This window comes from Lepisosteus oculatus, chromosome 6 (assembly GCF_040954835.1).
Source record: "Lepisosteus oculatus isolate fLepOcu1 chromosome 6, fLepOcu1.hap2, whole genome shotgun sequence".
NCBI lineage: Eukaryota > Metazoa > Chordata > Actinopteri > Semionotiformes > Lepisosteidae > Lepisosteus > Lepisosteus oculatus.
The window spans coordinates 44,580,279-44,598,957 of NC_090701.1; the positions used below are offsets into that span (position 1 = coordinate 44,580,279).

The window sequence follows — 18,679 nt, forward strand, 5'->3', positions numbered from 1 at the left end:
AGTCTTGGCAAAACCGACCATTAAAAATAAATCACGGCTGAGCTCCGGGACCTCTTCCAGCACAGATTCAGCACAGAGGAGTGACGCGACGATAATGCCGTCTCGTGTGTCTAGTGCTCAGGTACGGAGGCGTGTACTCGTTTTTACCGGCGCAGCTGAACCTCTCGACCAGAGAGCAGCAGTAATTGATTAAATGTGCGGAATAACGCGACCGGGCTCTCCCGACCGCCGGTACACCAGCGCCCCCTGTCGGGCTCCCCGCCCCGCTGGTGCACCAGCGCCCCCAGTCGGGCTCCCCGCCCCGCCGGTGCACCAGCGCCCCCTGTCGGGCTCCCCGCCCCGTCGCAGCGCTTGGCATGGCGGTGGTGCGCGGCGCTCCGGGAAGCCGCGAGATTCTTGAAAGGGCCTGTGGCTGCACGACTTCCTGAGCGCTGCAGTAACCCTCGCTCACAGATGAGCGTCTATAATAATAATAATAATAATAATAATAATAATAATAATAATAATAATAATAAGCGTCTTGTTTATTCTATACTACCACTTTCATTACCTTAAATGCACTTTACAAAACCGCAATCCCTCTCTCTTTAACCTGCCTCAAAGCTCATGCCCGACAGACAGACCAGACAGGAAATAAACTGAATTCAGAAGAACGGCTGAAAACTGGCCGGTGATGTTCAAAAGATGAAGACTTTTTTTTTTTTGTAGCCGCAGACCGTAAACCGCTACTCAGAAGAGACGCTGGTTTTCGAAAGGAAAATGCACACACGAACACTGGGCGAACCGAACTCTTCTTCTCCAGTCGGCGTGTGAGGCTCAGACACGCTCGGGAACTCCGGTCCGAGCCGCTCGGAGGGCTCGCGAGGTCTGGCCCCTACCGTTCGCACGCCAGGCCGAGCCGAGCCGAGCAGAGCCGAGCCGTCTAGCTGCTGAACTCGTGAACTTTTCACCCCGGGGGCTGCGGGGGCGAGCAGACTCCGGTTATCAGTCAGTAGCGTGACAAGAGCAGCTCGCGGACACCTCACAGCGGCAGAGAGTCCCCCGCTGTGAAGCACGCGCTTGGTATTATTTAATAATGCTTTCACAATCGGTGCGGTTATTTGACTCTTTATTTCTAAGAATGACCACGACGATGAGGCTGGCGACAGCGATGATAATGATGAAAGTGGTTGGTCAACTGCACATTTGCTAATATCATTTAACAACGAGTTCATAACGTGTGGAATATTGTAGATTATAGGGTTTATTCCGTGCTGAACAGAGAAGAAGGAAACACGACGTTTCGGCTGTGGAGCCTTCTTCGGGTCTGATCACCACCGGAACCGCTGAAAGGCTCCACAGCCGAAACGTTGTGTTTCCTTTCTTCTCTTTTCCACATGGAATCAACCTTAACTTGTTCCCTTGCAGCCTACGCATGCTGACGCAGCTCCCTGCTTGAACTATTTTACATCGAGTTTACCATTAGAGTGGCGTGATGGCACAGTGGTTAGCACTGCAGTGCTGAGACCCTGGGCTCAACTCCTATCTGTGTGGAGTTTGCGTGTTCTCCCCAATCTCTTGTGGGTTTCCTCCCACAGTTCAAAGGCATGCTGGGACTGTAGGGCAATTGGCTTCTGGGAAAATTCGCCCTGGTGTGTGTGTGTGTGTCCTGTGATGGACTGGCGTCCTGTCCAGGGTGTACCCTGCCTTGCGCCCGTTACTTTCTGGGATAGTCTGGCTCCCCTGTTATCCTGAATTGAATAAAGCAGTCAGGAAGTGTATGGGTGGAAATGTATTATTAATTACAGAGAGAATGATGACAATAATGATAAAGATGAAGATGACAATGACACTGAGGGTGGTAGAACGATGGCGACGAACCACTACCTTAATTATCAGGTTCATTCAAGACTCAATAATTCTTGATCAGCAGATACAGTTATTTTTATATATTTAAAAATTGTCATCCTTCAAGGAGTAATTACAGCATTTTCCCCAGTCCTTGGATGCGTTCAAACTTGTCAGTTTTCATTTCATTTTTCACTAACGTCACAAAATTACGCATCACATGAGTCAAAAGACAAAAGGAAAAAGAGAAAACATTTCACAGGTTTCACAGGTTTTAACACCTTCAGTGTTTCTTTCAGTTTTGATAGGAAGGTGAATGTCTGGGTCTGAAATCGTCTGAGGGCTGAAGCCTCATTCAAAATCAAAAGGCAAAAACAAGCTTTCCTGCCAGACCAGCCCTTCGTGGTTATTTTAGGAATTTTTCATGGTGAGCTGGAAATAATAGAGTCACAAAAAGACAGAGAGACAAAGAAAAGAAAGAAAAAGCAAAAATAAAACACACATCTCATACAAAATACAATACTACATTACAGCGCATCTAGAAATCCACAATTTACCACTACATACTTCTACACTGGTTGGAGTAGTTCAAGTAGGGAGCTGCGTCAGCATGCGCAGGATGCAAAGGGAAGAGTAAATATTTATTCCAGGCTGAAAAGAGAAGAAAGAAAACACAACGTTTCGGCCGTGGAGCCTTCACCCGACTGACACCCGAAGAAGGCTCCACAGCCGAAATGTTGTGTTTCTTTTCTTCTCTTTTCAGCATGGAAGAAACCTTTACTTGTTCTTCTATATTGGTGTTGAGCCTCAGGATAGGAACTCCTCTGGAAGCACTCTTTTCTAGATTGCACACATCTCAACACACAGAGAGAAGCTCAACCAGGGGGGAGGCTGTGCTGGAGCCCTCACTGATAATGTTCAGAGTTTTCAGATTTAAACATGTTGGATATATGGAGGCAACAGATAGTGAGTCACGGCCAGTTATATTACAAGCTGTGGACCACTCTGTTAACTGAAATCTAAATTAAATTGATATTTTAATGATACAGAATAGTGAGGGAGAGAATCTCTCAGTCACAAACACAGCAGGACAGGAGACACAGTGAGAGAGAGGAGATACCAGAAAATCCCTCAGTAATGAACACACACAGCAGGACAGGAGACAGTGAGAGACAGGAGAGGACAGAGAATTCCTCAGTAATAAACACATGCAACAGGACAGGAGACACAGTGAGAGTGAGGAGGTGACAGAATCCCTCAGTAATAAACACACACAACCGAACAGGAGACACAGTGCGAGACAATAGATCACAGAGTAATAAAAACATACAAGAGTATAGTTAAGGCATGAAGTTCTTAACCACGTGATTTTCTGTGCTCCTAACCTGCAGTTCCAAAATAATCCTCTAGGTGTCTCTGTAGGCGTTATATACTCAGGCACTAGGCAATAAACACACGAACTGTGATAAATCAAAACTGTTATATTTATTGATACAATTAAAGAGATGTGCAAGGACAATTTAAAAATGCTGTTTGAAATACTTCACTGTGTGAAAAAGTCTAACTATATCCACCTTCTCTACTGGACACAGACAAATAAAAATTACATATATCATTATTAGCATTATTTTACAAAGCCTACAATCTATCACCAGATCCCTCTTGAAAGATACAGACAATAGTATGACCTTTTAAACCACAAAGCTCACACTTACATAGGTTCTTTGTAGTTCCTGTATCACAACCTTGGTGGCACATGGCATCTTGGAAAGTCTAAACACTTTTGAAGTGGGTTTTAGAAACACGACTCACACAGTGCAAATTACACGATCAAAGCTTACAGCGCCATTGTGCAAGGCCTGTTACCAACTCCAGCATTTTGAACAAGAAACACCCACATAGCAGCCCTTGCAAGTGAAATATAGTTGAATAATCTGCTGAAAAAAGACAAGCTTGTTGCAACCGTGCAAAAAAGAACTAATTTCTGAAAGATGCAATCTAACAGCAAAGCTGTGCTCTACCCAGAGCATTCAAATACTTTTTGTTTTCTTAGCAACACTTTGTGGCAATGCAGTTTTAAAGCAGCTGGACCACTGCTGAAGGATATATGGAGTTCGGAGACTCAGCTCTTCCTAAATGTGACACGTGGTAAGAGTCTCAGTGGTCTAATACAGTTAGAGAAACAAAACGTCAGAGTCCACGAAACATGCAATAAAACCAAGCAATTAAAACCATCAAAGGCAGAGGCACAAACAGCACGAGAAACAGATTTTGACGTTAAAATCTTCAGCAAGGTTGCTGAAACACTGGATGTTTCCTTCAATTCAATCAATTTAAAGCAAGAACACTTTTCAGTCAACCAGCTCTCCCATTTGTCCAGCAGCCACACCCTAGTGTGTGTCTGGATGTGCTAATGCAGCCAGGTGACACGCTGGCGACACAGGCGTCAGGAGGAGGCTGGGAGTCAGTTCTGGTGTCCTGTGCCATCCTGAGAAAACGTCTGGATACCCTTCCGTGCATTTTCTCTTTTTTCAGAAATAAACCTTTTTAAATAAGAGATCCCATGTAGGTTTATTGTCAGCGCCCAGCTGTAGAGCCAGACCACTGCCTGGGCGGGACCTGCATGTCGTCACAACTGACAGGCGGCCTAGCGAATTGCTACATAGAAGCTCTCCAGGAAGTCGCCCAGTGGGTTGATGGGAGATGTAGTTTACATAAGGCAGTGCAGCGTCTCTGAGCCAACCTGACCAATATCAGCTAGTTTTCCAATACCCAGAAAGCAGGAAGCACATACTACCTGTTATTGGGAATCAGGGTAACACTTACACAGTTAAATAATATAGGTCAGGTTTTCCTAGCTCCATGAGTACTGACAGAAGTATTCCTTCAAATGGACAGGTTTTCATACTGCAGCTTCAATCTATAAAAGAAGAATTGTTAAACCAGCTGAAAAAGATTAGATTAAGCTGCAAAATTAAAATTTGGCTACTTTTTTGCACTGAACTGTGACATTTAAGTGGTCTTCACTAACTGCCTTTTCATAATTTTTACACTTTATGCTGTTTTTTCTGAAGGCAGCTCCAATGTAATGATGTTACTGCACTGGTTTCAAATTTTGGTCTTTTCTGTCTATTCAGAAAAGGCACAACTATTCTGTTGACGCACTGCTATGTGATAATCACTTTGATATATAGTATAATTTTCTGTGATATGACTGAATGAAATGGATGCACGGTTAAAAGTCAATACCCAAACACCTCACCAAATTAGATGGTTAAGGTGCTCAGCTGGGACAATTGTTTAAAAAGTAACTTTAGATGAACATATAGCAACCTTTTCGAGCTAGAGGAGTGAAATACAGGTAGAAAACTAGTCCAATACTCTAGGCCCTAAAAATAGGACAGAAGACACTGAAAAGGAAGTGATATCGTAGGAGCGCATGTCTGGGTATTATGAAGTCAGTTCTCTGAATTAAGCATTAGACTGGCAGCTCTGGGTGTCTGGTGGTGTCTGGTTGTCTCAGTCTTTCTACAGTGAGTTCATTTCCTTTCCTGAAATGTCACAGTAGAGTAATGAAGTTCATTCTCCTGTGGAAACAAAAAGAAGATGTGTGAGTCCTATTTTAGAACAAAGCTCTGGGATAGATCGATTATCGGCTCAAAAGCTTCAGTCATAAAACCTTGCTGTCAGAGACTGAGAGATACTCACAGTGGCATCAGATGGCACCATGAAAGAGACTCTTGGGGTGTCTGCAGCCCGCTGTCCTGTGAGAGGAAACAGATTTCAGACTCAGATCAGAACCAGACCAGCGGGACACAGTGGATACGGCACTAGACCGTGAGATACTCCCAGCAGGTTAGCTGGTCTGTTAGATCTCAGCTGCTCAGCAGGCCTGGTCAATACTGAGAACCAGCATCCAGGAAATCCAGTTGCTGCCGGAAGTGGTGTTGGTAGACCAGTAGGCGGCGCTCTTCCTTTTGCATTGCACAATTTCCAAAGTGCCTAATACCACGTCTGGGGACACTGTGCTGTAGGAGGTGCCATGCATCTGATGTTTAGAGCTGTTAATCTCACGTCCTGGCAATTTGGTCATTAAAGGGTTGTTAACACTGGTGTCCTGCCTAAGCTCCACTCTGGGCTGTACTGTCTGGCCTCACTAAAGATCATCCACAACCCCCCTGGTTCAGCAGTTCCTCTCTGCTGCCCTGATCTGTGAGCAGTGGGGCTGCTGTGTGTCACTTCACTGGGTGAAGTCCAGTACCCCAGATCACCCACAATCCCCCTGGTGCAGCAGTTCCTCTCTGCTGCCCTGATCTGTGAGCAGTGGGGCTGCTGTGTGTCACTTCACTGGGTGAAGTCCAGTACCCCAGATCACCCCCAATCCCCCTGGTGCAGCAGTTCCTCTCTGCTGCCCTGATCTGTGTGCAGTGGGGCTGCTGTGTGTCACTTCACTGGGAGAAGTCCAGTACCCCAGATCACCCACAATCCCCCTGGTGCAGCAGTTCCTCTCTGCTGCCCTGATCTGTGAGCAGTGGGGCTGCTGTGTGGGGTGTGAAGTGGAAACACACAGTCAGGGTGAGCAGTGCAAAGTCACTGACTGGCACCGCAGTGCGTTTCCAGCCTTGCGAGGGGTATGATGGGACAGACTGACGCATGAGAAAAGGACTCACGTAAAACAAGAACATTACCTGCTCTGCCAGCTCTCCTCCAGAACTGGAACCTCAGAGCCGCCACAGCGAGGAGGAGCACAGAGACTCCACTCAGTCCGGCCACCAGGGCAGGGCACTTCTCAGGCTGGCCTGCTGACACAGGAACTAATGATTCTTCCTAACCCGCCTTTCAGTCTCCTAGCTCCAAGAGCCTTCAGGACACAGTCAGGACAGGGGGGCACTTCTTTACACAGAGGGTGGTGGGAGTGTGGAACAAGCTGCCCTGCCGTGTTCTTAAAGCTAATAGACTGGTTTCTTTCAGGACACAGCTGGGTTTGATCCTCCAGCCAGGACAGGAGGCATTTCTTTACACAGAGGGTGGTGGGAGTGTGGAACAAGCTGCCCAGCCCTGTTGTTAAAGCCGATAGCCTGGTGTCTTTCAGGACACCGCTGGATGAGATGTTGGACTGATTAGATAGTAACAACCCAGCCAGCTGGCACAGTTTGGTCTGGGTGCTGAGAGAGGAAACAATCCAAACAGATCTTGTCCCCCCGCCCCCAGCCCCAGTCCCCCTAAACTCTCACCTGCCCCCACCCTGGCGCTCCGGGTGATTGTGCCCCCACCCTCGATCTCCGCGACACAAGTGACGTCTCCTCCGCGCTCCCACAGCCACGCCGGGACTCTGACCCATGTCCGCACGAAGGGGGTACGCTGTCCCCCGGCCGTCACCGAGCCCCAGTCCGCCAGTCCCGTCAGCTCTGCTCCGGCGAGATCCCAGCGGAGGCGCGCTCGGTGCTCGGGCAGCACGCCGTACAGCATGCAAGCCACAGTGCGGCTGGCCTCCGGCCCCACAGCGCCCTCTGCTGGCAGCAGCAGCGTCAGTGCAGGAGAGGAGCGAGGCCGGTCTGCAGGGGGAAGTCTAGTTTACTGGCTTGACTGATGAGCCACACACAGCGGGTACACTCAGCACAACATCAACAGACATTTACAATACAGGCCCATCATGCTTCTCTAATCCCAGAATATCTGTCACAGTGCAGCAGGAAGTGGACCTCTGTCTCTATTTCTCCCCGCTGGCAGTGGGAGCACAGCCTGTCCTCTCTGGACAGTCAGGTCTGCCTGTGTCCAGTTTCTGTGTCCAGGCTGTGTCACTGAGCCTGTCCTCTCTGGACAGCCAGGTCTGTCTGTGTCCAGTGTCTGTGTCCAGGCTGTGGTCACTGAACCTGTAGTTCATCATGGTCTGTTTCTCTTTGCTGTCTCTTACCCTGCTCAGATATACAGCTAGTGTGTCTTGTCAGTACAGGGACTGTGGTCTATTTCGAAACTGGCTGCGCCATCGATCCCTGTGTTTCCATCCCGGAGAACTGTGGTTCCAGGATGAGGAGTGCGGAGCGGAGTTTAGCTCAACCTCCTCTCCTTGTCGGCTGGCAGGGTGTTATCGCGCTGTGTATTACTACCAGGTCGGAAGGGTGACTCGATAGTTACCCCACACCAGCACAGTCGATCCTCTGCCCACGTAGATCGCGGACCTCCCCGCGTAGGCGCAGACGTACGTGGCCGTGTCCCCCGGCGCGGCGCGAGACAGGGTCAGGGCGCACCGCTCCTCCTCGGCCGCGCTTCCCGGGGGCGCGCCGAGCGGGGTGAGCGGCCCCGCCGGCCCGTCGAGCGCCGCCCGGAACCAGCTCACCCTCTGACAGCCGCCGTGCGCGCCGCTGAACCCGGACAGGCTGCAGTGCAGGGTCACGGGGTCTCCCGCCCACACCGAGACGGACCGCGGCTCCTGGGACAGCGTGCCCGCGGAGCAGGCTGGAAACAATATAATAATAAAAATAATAATCGTTTCCTTGGACCACAACCCTTCAGAACACAAGCTACGAGAATGTATACTACTACAGAACAAAATACTATTACTATTACTATTACTATATACTATACTACTGTAGATGATTATAATCGTATTATTATAATCTGTAGATTACCTCGTCTCTACTTTGTCTCTATCGGGTCGGGTCTGAGGCCAAGACCCCTTTAAAGCAGTTTTTTTACAGAGAATATGAGGAAGAACATTTCTTTTTTTCTGAGCACACAGGGCTTTAATAGGTGTAAACATAACAACAGTTTCACGACGCTTAACATCGACGCGGGAGGAGCGAACCGGGCGGTTTGAATATAAAGATAAAGTCTGAAATATAGAGATAAAGACTGAAAACGAACCCGAGAACAACAGGGCCTCACAGAAAAGGTAGCGGACAGGAACTGGACAAACAGCGGAAGTACAGCATATGTATCGTTTGAAGACATATTTACTGGTAGGGATAACGACAGCGCCGTTACGCGCGGAACCCCTCAGGCCGCAGGCTCGTACCTTTCAGAACGGAGGCCAGAATAAAAACAGCCAGCCGGAACATGGCGACCCTCAGACTAGATCTGATCACAGTTCAGCTGCAGGAGTCTCTCTCTGAGTGCCTTGTCCTCTCCCCAGTGTCTCAGCGTCCTTGTCCTCTCCCTCAGTGGCTCAGTGTCCTCATGTATCCCTCAGTGTCTCATGTCCTTGTCCTCTCCCTGTCTCTCTCTGAGTGCCCTTGTCCTCTCCCCTGTGTCTCAGTGTCCCAGTCTCCTGTCTCTCTCTGAGTGGCTCCGTGTCCTTGTCCTCTTCCTGTCTCTCTCTGAGTGCCCTTGTCCTCTCCCTCAGCGTCCTTGTGTGTCCCTCAGTGTCTCATGTCCTTGTCCTCTCCCTGTCTCTCTCTGAGTGCCCTTGTCCTCTCCCTCAGCGTCCTCGTGTGTCCCTCAGTGTCTCGGTGTCCCCGTGTGTCCCTCAGTGTCCTCGTGTGTCGGAGCCCGTGTGCTGGTACGAGCCCCTGTCCCCTGGAGCTCGTGTCTCTCACGCTGACAGGGAGCAGGAGCTGAGCTGAGCTGATCTGTGTCTGAGACACCTGCTGCCTCTTCTGCTCACAAGCGTTTCCGCTCTCGCACGGCTTCCGGAGAGGACAGCTGAGAGCAGAGGGGCTCAGACTTTCCACCGCGCCTCAGCGGAGAGGAGGAGGGGCAGAGCGCTCCTTCAACCGTCTCACACAGACCGAGGCAGAGGAAGGCTGTCAGATTTCTCCTGGTACTGGGCCTGGGCCTGATGCTGTGGTCACTCTGGCCTGGGGGTCAGTGCAGTGATGAAGGTGTGGTCAGTCTGGTCTGGGGGTCAGAGCAGTGATGAAGCTGTGGTCACTCTGGCCTGGGGGTCAGTGCAGTGATGATGCTGTGGTCACTCTGGCCTGGGGGTCAGTGCAGTGATGAAGGTGTGGTCAGTCTGGTCTGGGGGTCAGAGCAGTGATGAAGCTGTGGTCACTCTGGCCTGGGGGTCAGTGCAGTGATGATGCTGTGGTCACTCTGGCCTGGGGGTCAGTGCAGTGATGAAGGTGTGGTCAGTCTGGTCTGGGGGTCAGAGCAGTGATGAAGCTGTGGTCACTCTGGCCTGGGGGTCAGTGCAGTGATGAAGGTGTGGTCAGTCTGGTCTGGGGGTCAGAGCAGTGATGAAGCTGTGGTCACTCTGGCCTGGGGGTCAGTGCAGTGATGATGCTGTGGTCACTCTGGCCTGGGGGTCAGTGCAGTGATGAAGGTGTGGTCAGTCTGGCCTGGGGGTCAGAGCAGTGATGATGCTGTGGTCACTCTGGCCTGGGGGTCCATGCAGTGATGAAGCTGTGGTCACTCTGGCCTGGGGGTCGGTGCAGTGATGAAGGTGTGGTCAGTCTGGCCTGGGGGTCCGTGCAGTGATGAAGGTGTGGTCAGTCTGGCCTGGGGGTCCGTGCAGTGATGAAGGTGTGGTCACTCTGGCCAGGGGGTCAATGCAGTGATGAAGGTGTGGTCAGTCTGGCCTGGGGGTCCGTGCAGTGATGATGCTGTGGTCAGTCTGGCCTGGGGGGTCAGTGCAGTGATGATGCTGTGGTCAGTCTGGTCTGGGGGGTCAGTGCAGTTATGAAGCTGTGGTCAGTCTAGCTGGATGCTGTATTTCTACTTGCTGACATCCAGTACAAGAGTCACACACACCTGGTCTCACAGAAGCCTGCCCGCTCTGCTCGGAGGTGTCCTAGCAACCTGGCCGCAGGCCGAGCTGGCTCGGGCTCAGTGGCCATGAAACAAGTCTTTTCTTCTGAGCAGCTGAGGCGAGAGCCATTATCTCGAACAGGCGACCGGTTACCGTGCGACACTGCAGACCTGACTCACTGCAAAGGTACACACTCACACCAGGGCCAGTTTTCCCAGAAGCCAATTCAGCTTCCAGGGAGGAAACTGGAGCACCTTGAAGGAATCTACACGAACACAGGAAGAACATGCCAACTCCACACAGACAGCACCCCCAAGGCCAGAATTAATAACAAACCACTCACCACTGCGTCACAGGTAATGGGGACTCCCCTCCACCACCACCAATGTGCAGCAACCTGGATGATGCAACGGCAGCCATAGTGCGCTATAGAGGGGGATTATTAGGAGGCCATGATTGGTAAGGGCCAATTGGAAATTTGGCCAGGACACCGCGGTTACACCCCTACTCTTTTCGAGAAACGCCCTGGGATTTTTAATGCCCACAGAGAGTCAGGACCTCGGTTTTACATCTCATCCGAAAGACAGCACCTGTTTACAGTACAGTGTCCCCGTCACTATACTGGGGCATTAGGACCCACACGGACCACAGGGTGAGCGCCCCCCCACTGGCCCCACTAACACCTCTTCCAGCAGCAACCTTATCTTTCCCAGGTGGTCTCCCACCCAGGTACTGACCAGGCTCACACCTGCTGAGCTTCAGTGGGTTGCCAGTTGTGAGTTGCAGGGTGATATGGCTGCTAACCATATCAAGGTTAGGCGCCGGCTCCCCCTTGATCCCGAATTGGAAGAAGGGGTCAGAAAACTGATGGAGACATATGAATCGCAACTGCTCGAGCAGACGTTGGGGATTGTACAGCTTCACCCTGCGTGGTTAGAAAGTGCAATAACGTGTTTCAGCAGAGCAGACCGTGAGAAGATATTTATGGAATGAACCTCTGTTTCACGCCTGCTTCACAATTCATTACGAACCGAGTTCGCAGGTTTCGCGGTGGCAATCAGTGTCAGCCGGGCAGTGATTTCGGTTCTGCCTAGTAAGTAACGCAGGGTCAAGTGGGCTTGTCGCAGGGGAGTCGTCACAGAGTTTTCTTCTCACACGGAGGAGAGACAGGACCGCAGCCCGTCCGGGGAGTCGCGACCGCGAGTTTACTCCATAGGCGACGCATTCACAGAGCCGCCTCTCCCGTGTGAAATCGTCTACAACGGTTCATAACGGTCAGAAAGACCGAAAAGACTGTATGAGGTAACGGGAAGAAAATATCGCCGTTCCCGGTCAGGCTCGGCCCGGGCCAGTGAAGGTGCGCGGACACCCGGAGCTCCGAGGGCGTTTCGTGGTCTCCGGGCTTGACGACTGCCGTGCCTGTGAGGTGAGGACGGGAGTTTAGTAACGCTACCTAGCGTTGTCTGGGTAGCCGCAGAGTCAATAGAGCCAGAGAGCCAGCTGAACCGTCGCCTGCTGTTGACTTAGCGGCTGTTTACCGAGAGACCCGCCCGGACCGCAGCGCCGCTCCGGAGATCAGCAGCTCCCGGCTTCAGCTCAAATTGTTATTTTTTAAGCCACCAGGAATTCAGGACCTTCCGCGTTCCTCACCCTCCCCTCCTTGGAACAGCGAAAACCGCATGAGAAGGTAAGGCTTCTGTCCACCGCCTTCAGACAGCTTTCTGTCAACCTGGCAAGGAAAAAGCTCTCTAGCTGCGCTCCGCTCCGCGCTGTGGGACTACTGTTTCCACCACTATAATAATAGTATATCGCTACATATTATTTATTACACTTTTGGACACTCCAGTCACAGTGCTTTACAGGTAATGGGGATCCCCTCCACCACCACCAGAGTGCAGCCCCACCTGGATGACGTGACAGCAGCCATAGTGCACCAGTACTCTCACCACACACCAGCTCTCAGTGGGGAGGAGAGCAGAGTGATGAAGCCAGTTCAGAGATGGGGATTATTAGGAGGACATGATTGGTAAAGGCCAGGGGGAAATTTGGCCAGGACACTGGGGTAACACCCCTACTCTTTTCAAGAAACACCCTGAGATTTTTTATGACCACAGAGAGTCAGGACCTCGGTTTTATGTCTCATATGAAGGACGGGACGTTTTTACAGTATAGTGTCCCCGTCACTGTACTGGGGCATCAGGACCCACATGGACCAGAGGGTGAGAGACCCCTGCTGACCTCTCTGACACCTCTTCCAGCAGCAACCTTACAGTAGTTCTGCCCAGGAGGTCTCCCATCCAGGTTCTGACCAGGCTAAGACCTGCTGAGCTTCAGGGGGCTGCCAGCTGTGAGTTGCCAGGTGACATAGCTACTGTCTTTTCAGTAAATATATTTATTATATACTTATGGATATAATAAATATGTTGGCTCCATATAAATATGTAGTATACATCAGCCTTCACCTGGGCGACACTGGGTACCTTTTCTTCACCAGCTGCACTAGATCAGCTCCTTATTGGCTTAATGAGACCAGATAAGAAGCTTTTCCCAGCTCTTCAGGACTGCAGACACTCCCTGGGCCTACTTTAACTGTATCTTGTCTGAAATGAGTAAAAGGGATCAGGGAAGCAGAATATCAATGATGTGATTGATATTGATGATGATGATATGATGATGGTGAAATTGGTGACGACAGTGGTGATGATGATGGTGATATTGGTGATGATGATAATGGTGATATTGGTGATGATGATAATGATGTGATTGATATTGATGATGATGATATGATGGTGATATTAGTGATGTTGGCAGTGATGATGATGGTGATGATGATGGTTATATTGTTGAGCATGATAGCGGTGATGATGATGGTAACTGTTGTTTACAGGCTGAACTAGAAGAACGAGAAAACGAGCATCAGCACAACGTCCTGGGGAGGATGCAGAGACGGGAGGACTGAGAGACACTGTGAAAGGAAGATGTCCTCTTTTCTCAGCAAGCTGGGTTCTGAGATGGACTGGCTGCAGATGCTCAGGAACACCTCTGTCCTTGTGGGGACCGGGACTGAATCAGTGAGTGACCACCGGGGGGCGCTCTGGAGCCTGCACTGGCTCTGGGGACAGGGGGACAGGGAGAGAGGAAGGACGGGGGACGGGCCCTCCTCTGTGCCCTATTCCTACCAGGTGTCCCACCTGTTCGTGGGGCTCACCCTCCCCCTGTCCCTGTCCCTGCTCTTCCTGCTGGGCATCTTCAACATCCTGATCCTCTGCAACCTGCGGAGCAGCAGGGCCGGCCTCAGGCCCCCTGGGGGCCGCGTCTCCGGGCCCACCGCTCGGGCGCTGGTCTCCATGGGGGTGGCAGACACCGCCCTGTGCATGACCGCGGCGCCCACTGTGCTGCTGTCCGACCTGGGGGTCCCATTCCCCTTCTACCCCTGCCTGCTGCTGAGCTGCACCGTCCTGGGCTGGGCCATGGTGTCCTCCTTTCACCACGTGCTCATGGCGTACTACCGCTGGAAGCTGATCACGCAGCCGCACAGGTGAGCGCGGTGGGGGGGGGCAGGAGCACTGAACACGAGACGGGAGGCAAACGAGAGGAGCTCCTCCAGCTCATAGCTAATGGATCCCAGGAGCTCATCCAGTTGTTTCTTGGGAGAAACCAGGGTATCGGCTTTAACAACATAGATGGATAGCCTGCTCCCTGCTTCCACCACCCTTTGTGCAAAGAAGTGCCTCCTGTTCCAGTAGTTCCCAGTTGTGTCCTCTGGTGGGGGTTGCAGTGTTCATGCATGGTGTTATTCACGGTGGAGATGAGAGTTCAGGGCTCTGATATTGTCGCTGATATACCCAGCTGCGTACAGTATATAAGGATTAGTGTGACTTGCTTTTGATCATTCTCTTTAATCACTATATTGATCAATATATATATATATCAGTATGGGTATGTGGATGGGATGAGTGCCGTCCAGTCGGTGTCGACTCATGGTGACCCTATGGTCACTATCCCCCGTCACTATCCATAGACTTTTCATGGCAAGATATGGGAGTAGACTGCCAGGCCTTTCTTCTGTGCAGATAGTGCGAGTGTTGTTGCCGTTGTCAAGGAATCGTGATCCTGCCAACCCCACCTTCCCACTCTGCTGCAGCCCACTGTGGGTTATTAGAGAACCTTGCCCCCGACGTTGATCACGAACCCACTACCCTGAGATTGAGTCTAACGCCCTACCAACACAGCTAGTCGAGGCGGTATACTGATCAGTTAATCAGGATACTTATTAACAGTATACGGTGGGGTGTGTTTGTACATCTGCCTCATTCTGCTTTTGAAATATTTGTCCAGTAACGAGAGACATTCTGGCTCCGGTTGGTATTTCTCTGCCTGTGCTGCGCTGGACCGAGCTGAGAGAGCGGGCGCCCCTCATTCTCACTCTCAGAGGGCGGACCTGTCTGTCCAGCGGTCTGGCCCTCTGTCTGTCTGGGTGTGGAGATGTACAGTTGTATCAAATATAAAAAAACTTCATTTAGGGCTGCGAGGGTCTGGATCAAGCAATCCCCGCCCAATTGTTGAAGCTGGTGCCCTGGTGTCTTTCACAAAACAGCTGGACAAGACCCTTCAGTTAGGACAGCAGGCATCTGAGGAGTCTGGAAGCTGCTGTCCACTCGCCTGTAAGAATCTGACCAAGCCTGACGCTGTCCTCAGACACACACTGGTGACAAACCAACAGTTAGCTGAACCTACACAATGGATATAGATAATAGATCCTGCAGATACTCCATCAGTACATCAGTACATTTTAAAAAAATGTCATAACTATTTATTTTATTGTTACATTCATGTGAGAGGTGTAATGTGCAATTTAAACAGATCTGTCTGTATAATAAACTGCAGATTTGTGTCTGTGTGTGGTACACTGCAGTGTCTTCAGCCAGTAGGTGTTGGCACTAACCCTCCTCTCTCCCCTCTGCAGCAGTCGGGGTAGACAAGCATGGAGCTCCTCCCTGTTCCCTCTGTCTTTGTGCTGGGTGGCTGGCGTTGCCATCAGCTGCCTGCCTTACCTGGGCTACAACAACTACCCCAATCTACAGGCCGCCTCCTACAGCGCTGCAGCCAATCACAGCCCTGGAGTCAACCTGAGCTCCCTCACTCACCCAGCCAATCATAGCCCCGCACCCAGTCATATTTCCGCCACTACAGCCAATCACAGCCCTGGAGTCAACCTGAGCTCACTCACTCACCCAGCCAATCACAGCCCCACACTCAGCTATGTTCCCGCCACTACAGCCAATCACAGTCCTGGGCTCACTTACACCACCACTTCTGTAGCCAATCAGAACCCCGCAGGCAGACAGATTCCCTTCAGCGCAACACCTTACGTCTCGGAAGATGCACTGAAAGAATATGCTTTCCAAAGCGTGCCAGCACGCACCTACTCTGCATCACCGAACAACCCCAGAGTCCCCTTCATGAAGGATCTGTTAGCGTTCACTGTTCCCAGTTTGACCACTCCCATCTCTCCATCTGTTCACCGATGGCCTAACTCTGCTGTGAATTCCAGTAAGAGAGCATCCCCTGGTCACACACCTGGAGCTCCACAGCAGCCTCCTGCCTCCTCACACAGCGATAGAGTTTGCTGTCCTAGGCCTGTTAACATCCATCCTCAGACTAAGCCTTTCGTATCCACCTGGAGTGCACCAGTGACTGACCACAGTTCCAGGGGGGTGTACAGGAAGCCAGCCCTGCCCCACCAACACTCCCCGCAGCCAGTCAGCGACAGAGATGTCGAAGCCTTCTCTCTTCTCACTGACACGCCCTCAGCCAGGTATAGCTCTCTTTCGGGGCACAGGGTCACGTCAAGGCAAGTCCAGAACCCTGGGCCTGTCGATGGGGCCAAGACCGCACAGTCTGCAGCAGCCATTGGGCCTGGAAGCAGTCAAGGTGGTATCAAACCAGCCGGACTCGGTGTCCTCCCCCCCGAGTACCACCCGATGGCGTCAGACCTCCGCCAGGAGAGTCACAGGATCCCCCAGGGCAACCGCGACGGACTCGCCCTCACTACCGAGACCCCTGCCTCCGACAGCACGCCCACAACCCCCGGAGAGTCACTCTCGAGTGGGCAGCAGATGGAGAAGGACCCCGGGCGACCTCTGACCTCGCCGCACCACCTGAAGCCATATTTCCCGCTGCCACGTGCCCTGAAAACCCCCACCTTGGAGTGCGCTGGCAGCCCCAGCTCCTGCCGGGTCCCCTGCATCTACCAGAACGTCTTGTCCCTCACCTACCTCACCTACGTCGTCTTCCTGTGCGGGGTGACTCTGCCCCTGGGCGTGACCTGCCTCCTCTACTGCCTGGCCTTCCGGGCCATCCGGGCGCACTGCCGCGGCCGGGCCCTCCTCTCGCCCCCCGCCTCCTCCGCCCCCCGCGCGCCCTCCCACAATTCCCTGTTCTACCTCCGGCAGAGGCGCGTGGCCAGGCTGACGGCGCTGCTCTTCGGCCTGTACGTCCTGTCGCGCCTGCCCTTCAACCTGCTGAACGCCGTCATGCTGCTGTGCCCCTCCTGCCCCGTGCCGTACTGGGCGCCCCCGCTGGCGATCCTGTGCGCCGTCTTCAGCGCCGCCTCCAACCCCCTCATCTACCTGGTGAGGGGCGAGGGGAAGCTGGCCAAGGTGCTGAGGCAGGCCCTGTCGCCGAACCAACACTAGGGGGCTTTATTCCGAAAAAACACACATCTCAAAAGGAAAACATCTCGCACAATAACACTCCACAAGTTAAAACAACGGCGGAACGGCGGTGATTGTCCGTTATCAATCCTTGCAAGGGTGGGCGGAATTGCGCTATTATGAGAGTCCCTCCAAACCCTGACGCTTGCTGTAAACCATTAATCCCTGTACAGGGTCCATAGGCCTTTCCGGCGCTCCTTTGCCGTGGGGAAACCCCATTTAGCAACGTCGCGCTTCATCCTCCTCCTGAGGTCCGCCAGGATCCTCTCCTCCAGCTCCCTCGCTCCCCACTCGATGTTGTGCCGGATGAGATTGTTCCTCGCGTCCCACAGGCCTTTCTTTGCGAGGGACAGCAGCAGCCACATCAGGAACTGCGTCCCCCTGTCCAGTCCGGTAGGTGCCAGCCCCAGCAGAACGTACTGGTAGCTGAGCACCGCATTCGTTTCCAGGAGTTGCATTATGTTGTCCATTCTGCCCCACACCGCCTTGGCGAAGGGGCAGCTCCAGAAAACGTGCTCCTGAGTCCCCGCCCGCCGGGGGCTTGGCGGTTGGGTCGGGAGACTCTTCAGCGGAGGGGCAGGAGGCAGTCCTGAGCTCAGTGCACACGGCACCGCAGCGCTGGGTCTGTCCCACAGCACAGCCAGACCCTTTCGCACACTGCAGCCTCACGATTACACCACACAGCACAGGACAGAGGTGCGTCTGCTTCAGGCTCAGGCGGTTTTCGTTCTGTTCTTGAAAACTGATCACGTCTTCTCTTTAAGACCTCAGTAGGAGGAAAACCTGTTACTGCTGTTTTTACAAAGTCATTTCTTGTTGTACTTCAACAGACAGGTTTTTGACTGATACTAAATTTCGTAGTTGAGTTCCCACATTCCAGTAATAATTCCCCTTTTCCACAGTGTGATTACACGCTAACACAAAAACCTTGAACCTGCGGATATACGTGTATTCAGTGTTTGTGAATGTGTGTCGTTTCTCTGTGTACCGTGTTCTCTACATCCCAGGCTGTGCAGGAGAGCAGATGAGACCCTGTGCGATTTCCTCCTGACTGTTTGGTGAATATCGCCCCTTGCGGGTGTTTCTCTGCATGCATCCTTCTGTCGCGATATTGCTGCATCTTTGTCTTCTCGTTAATAAATAAAAGCTATGCTGATGAAAACGAAATGTCCTGGATTGTCTGACTTGGCGGTGTGATGGCTGTTAGGGGTCTACGGTGGAGTCGCGGTGTCAACTGCCGGTTGCGCAGCCGGATTTAAAGGCTTTGCAGTCGTGGTGCCCAGCAGAGGGCGCTATGAGCTTTTCTAGCAGTAAAACACGATCTGATCTGCGGCGTGCAGGGGCTCTACTGCCCGCCTGGCGAGCCTCTTCTGGATTGAGACCATTTCACGGCTCTGAAAAACCTCATTCGTTAGTGCTACGTTTGTGCGGTTTGTGCTGCTTTAATTCC

The 18,679-nt window shown here is 52.0% G+C and overlaps 2 protein-coding genes across 3 annotated transcripts; one reads left to right on the forward strand and one right to left on the reverse strand.

Annotated features, from left to right (window-relative positions):
- Nucleotides 1-3,292: 3,292 nt before the first annotated feature.
- LOC107076027 (uncharacterized) lies at nucleotides 3,293-9,517 on the reverse strand. 2 transcript variants are annotated; one of them, XM_069191440.1, is made up of 6 exons: nucleotides 8,843-9,517; nucleotides 7,963-8,283; nucleotides 7,062-7,382; nucleotides 6,516-6,629; nucleotides 5,536-5,591; nucleotides 3,293-5,414 (listed from the first exon to the last, which is right to left on the reverse strand). In XM_069191440.1, exons 1-6 carry the CDS (start codon nucleotides 8,883-8,885, stop codon nucleotides 5,367-5,369), a joined length of 903 nt encoding a protein of 300 aa, XP_069047541.1. In that variant the 5' UTR covers nucleotides 8,886-9,517; the 3' UTR covers nucleotides 3,293-5,366. The 2 variants fall into 2 exon arrangements, with proteins under 2 accessions (XP_069047541.1, XP_069047542.1); XM_069191441.1 differs by having other exon boundaries at nucleotides 6,516-6,626; nucleotides 8,843-9,516.
- A 1,997-nt stretch (nucleotides 9,518-11,514) lies between these two features.
- Nucleotides 11,515-18,361, forward strand: LOC107076026 (uncharacterized). Its single transcript, XM_069191442.1, has 3 exons — nucleotides 11,515-12,200; nucleotides 13,401-14,051; nucleotides 15,480-18,361. The coding sequence occupies exons 2-3, from the start codon at nucleotides 13,492-13,494 to the stop codon at nucleotides 17,209-17,211; spliced, it is 2,292 nt and encodes a 763-aa protein (XP_069047543.1). The 5' UTR covers nucleotides 11,515-12,200; nucleotides 13,401-13,491; the 3' UTR covers nucleotides 17,212-18,361.
- Nucleotides 18,362-18,679: the final 318 nt, after the last annotated feature.

Bases quoted from the DNA above. Each gene is read 5' to 3' on its own strand.
- LOC107076027 (XM_069191440.1), bottom strand. From the start codon at position 8,885: ATGTTCCGGCTGGCTGTTTTTATTCTGGCCTCCGTTCTGAAAG. The intron at 5,592-6,515 runs GTAATGTTCTTG...TTCCTCTCACAG, and splicing joins GAGGAGAGCTGGCAGAGCAG to GACAGCGGGCTGCAGACACC. The intron at 5,415-5,535 runs GTGAGTATCTCT...TTGTTTCCACAG, and splicing joins TGGTGCCATCTGATGCCACT to GAGAATGAACTTCATTACTC.
- LOC107076026 (XM_069191442.1), top strand. From the start codon at position 13,492: ATGTCCTCTTTTCTCAGCAAGCTGGGTTCTGAGATGGACTGGCTGCAG. The intron at 14,052-15,479 runs GTGAGCGCGGTG...TCCCCTCTGCAG, and splicing joins CTGATCACGCAGCCGCACAG to CAGTCGGGGTAGACAAGCAT.